The sequence below is a fragment of the Neltuma alba genome, unplaced genomic scaffold (genome assembly GCF_004799145.2).
Source record: "Neltuma alba isolate B1F8T4 unplaced genomic scaffold, ASM479914v2 tig00010544_pilon, whole genome shotgun sequence".
In the NCBI taxonomy this organism is placed as follows: Eukaryota; Viridiplantae; Streptophyta; class Magnoliopsida; order Fabales; family Fabaceae; genus Neltuma; species Neltuma alba.
The window spans coordinates 201449-211317 of NW_021635413.1; the positions used below are offsets into that span (position 1 = coordinate 201449).

The 9869-nt window shown below is 33.5% G+C and overlaps 1 protein-coding gene across 1 annotated transcript; it reads right to left on the reverse strand.

The window, feature by feature from the left end:
* On the reverse strand, positions 1–4365 carry LOC114756912 (probable disease resistance protein At5g63020). The gene is made up of 2 exons (XM_028945880.1): positions 3977–4365; positions 1–2430 (listed from the first exon to the last, which is right to left on the reverse strand). Exons 1-2 carry the CDS (start codon positions 4223–4225, stop codon positions 1–3), a joined length of 2679 nt encoding a protein of 892 aa, XP_028801713.1. The 5' UTR covers positions 4226–4365.
* Between the last annotated feature and the right edge of the window lie 5504 nt (positions 4366–9869).

Below are 9869 nucleotides of genomic sequence, written 5' to 3' on the forward strand. Positions count from 1 at the left end.
TCAATAATATGAATCTTGAAATTTAGACTGGAAAGCGGTTTTAATGGCTGAGTCATCCCACTCCAAGTTGTCCCACCACGCTTGAGCTCCACGGATAAGTCTCAACTTGGTCCTGGCAGAATTAGAATCAAAAGGTAACTTCTTCAGCTGCTCACAGTGGTGCACTTCAATGGATCTTAGGGAACGGAAAGACAAGACTCTCTCGTGAATGCTCCTAAGATTTGGCAGAAGGTACAATGTCAGCTGTACGAGAGAAGGGAATATAGTATCTTTCTCATCTTCTAATCTCTCTCCCTTAATTAGTTCTTCTACTGACGAGCACTCTTCAACAACAAGTTCTTGAAGGTTTGGAGCATACTTCAACCATGTCAAATGATGTATTGTGTTGACCCGTAAAATTCTCACAGTTCGGAGCGTGGATAGACAACACGCGTCATAAACAGAAGGATCTATCTCAGCAGGTGAAAGTTTCAAGACAAGACGCTGCAGGTGCTTCATTTTTGACATGGTTGCCACTAATAATGGCATGTTAATTTGAACACCTTCAATCTCAAGGCCATATATGGAGCTTTGTAACTCGGCCGATTCAAATAATTTGCTGAGGCTAATCTCAGATTTTATTTGCACCCATATTTCCTCTAAGTTTGATGAGCGCTCCAGCTCCTGAAATTTTTTCTCTTCTCTCACATCTTTGCCAGTTTGCAGAGTTCCATGGGTCTCAAGTCTATACACTTTCAGTTGATGAAGATTTGATATCAATCCTAAAGGAGTATCAGCATCTTTAAATAAAAACAAATGAAGAACCTTCAGGTTTTTCAAATTCTTCAACCCTCTCCAAATGTCTGATGCATTCGTTAAGTTGCATTTCCACAATGAGAGATATTCTAAAAGACTCAAGACACCTAGTTCTGCGTCAGGTACGTTTTCCATTTTGTGTAGTTCCAGGACTTTTAATTGCCTCGCATGTTGGATGTTTTGTAATCCATTTATTGAAACAAATCCAACGATATCAAACTTCAATATTAATGTTATGAGATTTGTCCAGGTTCTGCCTTGTAATTGCATACATGATGTAGCACGTTCACATTTCATTATTGAAATCCTTTCAACCATTTCCCAATTTTCAACACCAGCTCGAGACATTTTCTGTGCATCTTCTTGTACTATAACCTTTTTTTTGTTTCTATCTTGATCTCGTGCAATCCATAATGCCATGTCACGGATGACATCATGCATCTTAATTGAGCACTTCAAAAAGATATCATCTTCAATACCCTCTAACAAGCATGAAACCTTCAACTTTTTAATTATGGAACCACCATGGCGACGCATATCAAGTACACTTCTCATCCCACCATTATTAAGAAATCCCTCCCCTATCCATTGATCAATGAGATTGTACACTTGAATCTCATCATCCTCTGGGTATAATGCACAATATAAGAAACACTTTTTGTGTGTTTCGTCTGGTAGTTTATCATAGCCAAGCTTGAGGATAGAAAACACCTTCGCCTCCAAATTTGAAGCTATGAGTGGAGAACTTCTTAACTTATTCTTTGACTGTTCCCATGTTTCCACTCTTTTCACACCAGCCATGGCGCTTCCTATCACAGTTAATGCAAGTGGCAGCCCTTTACATTCTTTAGCCATTTCCTCTGCTATCTTTGGAATGAGAGGGTCAGATGTTAGAGTTTCCTGGCCAACTTTCATACAAAATAACTCTAACGCTTCTTCCTCTGTTAGAATTTTAACTTCAAATGTTTTAGCATCCATTCCCGCACACACATCCTCAAACCGTGTTGTGAATAATACTTTGGATTGAAAATTAGTTTCCTTCGGATGTGGTACTCCCACCTTTTCCAAGTCCAATCTCTCACATATATCATCTAATAACAAGATGAATTTTTTCCTTTTTAGGAATTCGTAAATCTTTGCTGCCTTTTCATCTTGGTTACTACAACGCTTCCAACTGTCATATTCAATCCCCAACAATTTTCTGATGGTGTCCATAATATTATCCAAGTTGAGACTTTTGGACACCACCACCCACATAATGTAAAAACACGATCTCTTCGCAAGTTCATTATTAATTTTCTTCAGCAAGGTAGTCTTTCCTACCCCGCCCATCCCATATAAGCCAATGATTCCAACATCTTTTTCTTCAATACTTTTCCATACCTTATCAAACATTAAATCTAAGCCCACTGTCTCACAAGAAGGCATCTCAATTGACTTACGTGGACACCTGTGGGCAACTTGAAAATCTTTACAAAACCCTTCCCCTTCAGTTTTTAGTTCATCTATATTCCGCAGGATCTTGACAACATTCTTCCCTAACTTGTAGCTTGACATGCAATTCTTTGGACAACATTTACTTAAACATTTGTTTTGAATTTGGTCAGTTCCACGCAATTGAATATCTTTTATTTCCTGTGAAATATAATATTGTTAATTAGCTTCATCATTCTATACTTTGAAATCAAATTTAATTCTACAGGTGGTAAGATCTCGAACGCTAGCACGCATAGACATATATGAACCTGTGTATGTAATTACATAGTTGTAGATAATCCCGCTTTATTTGTTAATACTTTCTCTAATTCTCAATATAGGAGCTAGTTTATAGGACAAATTGTACTATAAATTAACTCCTATATATGGGACCAGAGACAGTTTCAAATAAAAACAATGGTTAAAACAATATAAACTATATGTTGAATTAAGGGTCAATACAATTTTTAGTTACTAAAATTTGACCTCATTTAATTTTGGTCCCAAAAATTTGAAACCAATGTATTTTATTCTTGAAATTTGAAACCTTATTTAAATTACAGGGGCTAGCGTTTATAGACAGAGTAAATTTGAAAGACTGAAAATATTAGTTTCAAATTTTATGAACCAAAATCAAAATGAAGTCAAATTTCAGATATTAGAAATCAAACCTTGGATTAAATAATTATATACAAGTACTAAATAAGGAAATTAATTACCCATGGATCCTAACCATTTGTAATGCAAAAATTTGATATGTAAATATTGAAATTCGACTTGTAAATTTAAGATTGAGGAAGTAATTAATTTCCTTGTTTAGGATCTATTTAATGTTTTCGCTTAAAGTTTTGAAGAAGCATAATTGATTGGCAGGTTGCATGTCATTGTCTTTTCTTAGTTGTTGTCACTTTGATTTTTCACAACTTCAACAATACTTTTCAATGGCATGAGTACTGGTGTAAGGTGCTTATGGATGGAACGGTACTTTTTTATTTGAAAACCAACTATACATGTAACATAAGAATTCATGAAAGAGAAAGTCATACAAAGAAAATAGATAAAAATTAGCAGCAATCACAATTTGGCAAATATTAAAAGTTTCCTGTAATCTTGAAAGACAAAGATAAACAAATTCAAAATATCCATCAAAAAATAGCATATAACCCATAAAAAATATAATCAAACTGACATTTGATAAGTAAGATAAATTTATAAAATAAAATATTAGGACATGGCCGCATGGCCATCTCAAAAATTTTTGGAACGGAAATATCCGTAATATTTACCGAACAACTTCTTATATTTAATATTTTAGATTCATTTATAGGTTTGAACATTTTTAATTTCATTTTAAATAACTATGAAATGTAAAATATAATATATCGGAATAATGTTTTTTATTTTAACTATAGTTCCCATTAGCTGGTTAAAAAAAAAAACTATAGTTCCCATTATATAAATGAATTATATAACAAAAAAATAACCATAAAATCTAACTAATATGACTGATTTCGAATATAATTGAATTTCATTATGAAGGTTTCTTCTTGCAACTATGGACTCTAAATTTAATTTAAAAATTAAATTAGCTTAAGAAAGTTAGTTAAACAAATAGTAGAAGCAAATAGATGTGTAGCGTCTTACTGTCCCAGAGCTTTGAAATTAATTTTGAAAATTGAAATTGAAAATTCAATATGCCAAATACCTTTTGAGTTTTCTCGACTCTGTTCAGCCAGCCACTCACTCGGTGAGCCCTTTGCCTCTCTCCTGCATTTTCTTCTTCTTCGAAAGTTGCTTCCACATCTTCCTTCATCTCTTCAACCTTCTTCCATTTTTCTTCCAGCGATTGCAGATTCTCTTCCAAGTCGTCGATATAAGCAGCTTCTTGGTTGAGGTAACAACAGCAACACTTGATCATTTCCCATAAAGGTCCAGTGATGGAAGATGGATCCATATATTGTTAATGGATCTCTGATCGATTGAAACTCACTAGGCTACTTCGTCTTCTATCTTCCTTCTCTGGAATTATGTTTCCACAGAAAATTTCAGGCCCAGAAAGTTAAGCTTTGGATAATGTCTAATACCAACCCTCCAGATCTATGCTACGATAATGCTTTTCTGCTTAACTCAGGAATGGATAAACGAAAAGGAAAGAAAAAGAAAGAATCAGATACAACGCTTTCTTCTCACGTTAAGCATCCGTGCCAAACACGGTCTTGCTCTCTAATAATGCTGGTCTTATATATTCTTTTTTGCATAAAGTAGCATCCAACGCTCTCAGTCACGTCCAGCATCTTGATCTTATTTGTAGTGCGCCCAGCATGCCTTGATGTTATTTTTATATTATACATTTGGTAACCTAATCTTATTTATGATTCAGGATATTAGATATACTGCAAATAAAATTAAGATGTTAAACGTATTAGAAAAATAATATTATTAGAATGATGGGCCCGACTAGAAAATAACATCAAAGTCTTGGATCCTACTTTACCCTTCTTGTTAAAAGAAAAAACGCACAGAGAGAGAGAGAGACAAGTAGTAAAGAACAACTAGGCATAAAGCTTTCTGATTTACAACCAAGGAAAGTATAAATAGAAAAAGAAAAAGGAAAGGAAAGGAAAGAAAAGAAAGAAAATAGACTAATAGAGGGATGAAGATGGATCGATGCATTAAATTTCCCATTAATTTATACATTCTTTTATTTCTCACAACATAAATGGGGCACATCAAGATTGACCCAAAGCATGAAATAAAATTGTTCGTTGATGTTATTAACAAGGATGCTCAAAATTTGGTTTGATTCTGTTTTGAGCAAACCTGAACCAAATCCAATCAACTCGGTTTACATAAAAGAAATAAAATTTAATTTAGTTTTTTAAAATATATAAGAACGATTTGGTTCCAGTTTTTATCAGTTTACTGTATATAAGTGTGGAAATAATAATAAATCTATAGAGAATACATAAGTATGTATATAGTATATAATATAACTACCAATAAAACACTCCTTGTCCTTTTTTCCATCTTTCTTCTCCAAGCTTCTTAGTACTTCTTCATTCAACAGACACGCATATATTCTTCGCTTTAGCTTTTGTCTCTTGCTTCATGATGAATGAACCATTGTGAATTAGATACCGTTGCTAGATCTCATAACGATGTGATGCCCTTATGTTTGCGAAGCACATGTACTCTTAGGTTACGATTGGTAGTAAACATTGAAAATAAGGGATTGAGATTAGAATTACAACTTAGAAAATCTATTAAAAGAGTGTTTAGTATAAGAAATTGTTTGATATATAGCCAAACTCATGTATGTGAGATTGGAGAATACCATGGGAGGAAGTGGTATTCCCTAATCCCACCTCTATGGGTTTGTCTAATTCTATTTTAATGATTTTTTTTTCAATTACATTGAAAATTCCAACATCTCATTTTCAATGTTTCGTACCAAACGATATGTTAGTTCATCGCGTATGACCTCAATGCTTATTCCACCAGGGCCACTGTATAATTGTGGGCCTTTTTGAATGAGTCCACTTCATCAGTGACCTCACCCAATTCTTCTTCTGCTCCATCTGCCGCCATTAACTCCCCATCTTTCATTCCCACATATTTTGACTCCTTAATGCTATCCTCCAAAGAAATCATGTACAGCTCGCCACTTTTCATCTTGTTGCCTAGTATATCTCGTGTTCTTTTCTCAACTCTTGCTCTTTCAAATTCACATTCACGGCTTGATCCACTACACTAAGGGCACGCTCTCTGTTTTCTGTTTTTTTAATTTCTCGCTGTCGCTGCTTTGTCATTATCCCCTTTTTCTTCCCCTCACAAAATATACAACGTTAGTGCATTGGGATTGAGGTACTCGTGCCTCATTCTCATGCACATCAGTACTCCGTACCTCCCCTAACGTACCCGCCACAAGTACAACCTCCTCCACATCTGCAAGGATGCTAGAACACGACCCCAGATGATCTTATTGTGTTTAGTCCCCCCTTGTTATCTTTACTTTTTTTATGGCAGCGATTCCTTTACACTATTCCCCATTGATCCCGGTAAGGTTCATTAACTTGCACATCTTGGCCTTTCAGCATTTCCTAGTTCAATCTCCCTTCACTACTTTCTCCTTTATTTCTCTCCCCTGTTTTCTTTCTATGGGGACATGTTTCACTCCTATGACCATAGACACCATAGTTAGTGCACAGCATATGGAGTCGTACTCCAAAAAATATTCCTCATCTTCAAATTTAAATCCCTGCATTAATTGTTTTCCAAGATCAACAAGGACACATATAGAGCATAGTGCCCTCTTAATTGGCAGGAAGTATTAAAATCAACTTTGATCATTTCCCCAATCCTATTGCCAATAATAGTAAGAGCTTCCTGGTCATAATACTCTAAGAAAGCACTCGGCATTCTCACTTACACTGCTTCCTTATCTATTCTTGCTCTTGAAGGAATAAAACGTGGTTCTCATGGCCTCACTGTCAAATAATGATCATAAATCATCCATGGACCCCCTAACAAAGCATTAAAATAATCCTTTCTGTTGGAAAGGTTAACCTCAAAACAACCATATCCAATGTTGATGAGGTTGAGAACTCCTCTTTTGCCTTAAAGAGTCTGTAGCCAAGTGAGCAAAGCTTCGCAGCCAATGCTTCTATCAAGCAACTTCACAATAATAGCCTTGCGCCAAGCTCTGTAAAGTCTCTTCTTCATTCTCCCTAAAAAGGAAAAAGTTGGAAAGTTTCTAGTTAGATCCTCAGTCGTTCTAAAGAGAAGCTCTTAATTGTCTTTGTCCAGAGATTTTTCTGATATGTCATCATCAGAAAGATCATCAGTCAACTTCTCATTATCGTCTTCAGAGCATTCTTCATCTCTGTCATTGCCTTTCGACTTATCAGCAAAGAAAGGTCCACCATGGCTACAAGTGGCACTCTTAGAAGGCCTAACATGATGAGTCTCCTTTGTTTGTAATTTAGGCCAAGTCCCATGGAGAATGTTGTCTTCATTTCCTTGATACGCATTCTTGATTTCTTTGGAACTTCGCATAAGCAGAGCATGTTCTCCCTGAGAAGGAGGAATTAGTGTTCTTTTTCCTATAGAGCATGAGAGCCATCTTTTTAATTGGCGGACCAAAAAAATTTATTAGTGGGGCAAAAATTATACCAAATATAAGCATTAGGATAAAGTATAATTGTAATACCTTAACTTTATACAAAGTTTCATTTTGGTTCTTTAATTTTAAGAAGTATAATCTTTTAGTCTTTTAACCTTAAAACCATTGACAAAAAACAATGATATTGGGATATTGAATATTGATAAAATATTTTTAAATGCTAAAATATTAGGTTTAATTTTTATAAAAACCATAATTGTTACAAAAACTTATTATTGAATACTAGCGATTTCAGGGTTAAAAAACTAAAAATATATTTTTTTAAATTAAGAGACCAAATTAAAATTTTGTTTTAAGATAAAGCGCTAAATGTATACTTTAGCCTGAGTATTAATATTTTTCAAAATGAAATACTAAATTTTTATTAAATTATTATAGAAGTAAAAATTGTTATAATTTAAGACAAAGGAAAGAATACAACAATTGTCAAATTATAATAATTTAAAATTACAATTAAATAAGTATTAGCTATTGAAATAATAAATCGTTATTATCGTTTAGAAAATAAAAGTAAAAATTTTATTTGAAGAATATTTTATAACATTTATGCCTACTACAAAATCAACAATATAAATAGCATTACTTTTCCTGGTTGAATGACGGAGAAAACGATCAAGTGGTGAAGATTTTAAATTTAAAAGAAAAACTAAAGTGGGGAGGAATATTTTAGCAATAAAAATTTTCTTGCGAATGACTTATATTTGCTGAGTGATCTGATCAACGAGGTTTCGTCCCAATAAGCTCTTCTTCTTTTTTCTTGGTGGCTAAACTCTGACTTAACACCAAGGAGATCAATACTTCCTTCCATAAAGAGCCTTACGGTGTAATTTGAAGACTCGCATGATATTTTTTTTTTTTGAGTGAAACTCGGATGATAGTTATTGTTGAATGCAAATCATCCATTTGAAGATATACGCCCCGATAATTACTTTTAAACTAAAAAACCACATGAGAAACCATGTCTCACAACAGTCTAGATTATCCTCTCGGTTTTTTTTTTTGGGTCAAAGATTATCCTCTCAGTTTGTCCATTTGACCTACGGTGGCTGGTTGTGCCAAATTGCAATCGAACACGATATTTTTGGTACTCCATGGAGTCCTAAAATTTCCTTAACATACAACCATGTCAGTATACATCTCTAGGGGATGGTTAGCATAATAGGTAAGAAGTTTGTCGCTTTAGTTAATTGGTTTGCAATCACTCAGGTCGCATCAAAATTTAATGTAGTTCCCATCCCATAATAAAATTCATAGAAATATTATATTGTCTCATTTCTACTACAAAGTTTCAAAAAGTTGGAGTAATCCAATGCTTTATTTTCAGCCTTTGATAATGTAACATATTCTACTTATGTTTGGTATGAGAGAAATGAAAGTGAAAGAATGGGAGAAAAAATTTCAATAAATTCGATTTTAAAAAATAAAGAAGTAGAATTAAAACATTTTAATTAATTTTTCCTACGTTTTAATCTTACATGCTCTCTATCAAAATTTTATAACATCACTTCTCTAGTTATTTAAATTGAGATCATTAAAATTTTCACTGCTTTTTCTTCCCTTCCAATTCCTTCATACCAGACATAGAGTAAATCTTAATACATTTTGGTAGTTCTCAGTAGGGGTGTGCATGAAGTCCAAATACCCGCCGAGGCCGAAGAAAAATTGCCCAGCCCAACCCCAAAAAAAAGGGCCAGAAAAAGAATGAACATCTTTTGGCTGGGCATTTCATGGGCAGGGCTGGGTATCGAGCAGGACAGGCTGCCCTGCCCATTTGGCCTGCCCGAATTTTATATATATAAATATATATTATAATTTATGAAATAAATTAATATATTACATTTCTTTACCAAAAAAAGTTATCTCCCTCTTCTTTGCAATTTAATTTATTATTGTCACATGTCTGTTAGTTTTTCATTTTAAGAGATCTAATTCTTCTAAAGAAGCAATAGTATCTTGCTTTTAATTTGTTCTTTGTGAGCTTTATTGGGTATATCCTATTGTATCTTGCTATTTTAATGTTGACTATTTATAAGTCAGTCTTCCCCTCTATGCCATTAACAACTTTCTTTGTTAGAGAATGGAGTTCATACATTACATATTTGTATAAATCAACAATTTTGAATATTTATATAGATAGAAAAACAAGATTAGGGTAGGAGTAGGGAAAGAAAATTGGAATTTAATTATCCAATTACGTGTTTTATTTTTTATTTAATTTATATTTAGTTATTTTGTATTAATTTTTTATGAACAAGTCATATAATGGAAAGAAGTCTTTTAGTTGTATGGACTGTTAACTGTATTGTATTGCATAATAAGTGTTTGCATATTAAAAGTGGTTATATTAAATTATTATAAGATTTTAAGATTTTTTTCTTTTTCTTTTTACAATTATTTTCACCTATTTTTATATGGT

Coding starts and splice junctions, on each gene's coding strand:
- LOC114756912 (XM_028945880.1), bottom strand. CDS start 4,225: ATGGATCCATCTTCCATCACTGGACCTTTATGGGAAATGATCAAGTGT. Junction 2,431..3,976: donor GAGTCGAGAAAACTCAAAAG/GTATTTGGCATA, acceptor TATATTTCACAG/GAAATAAAAGATATTCAATT.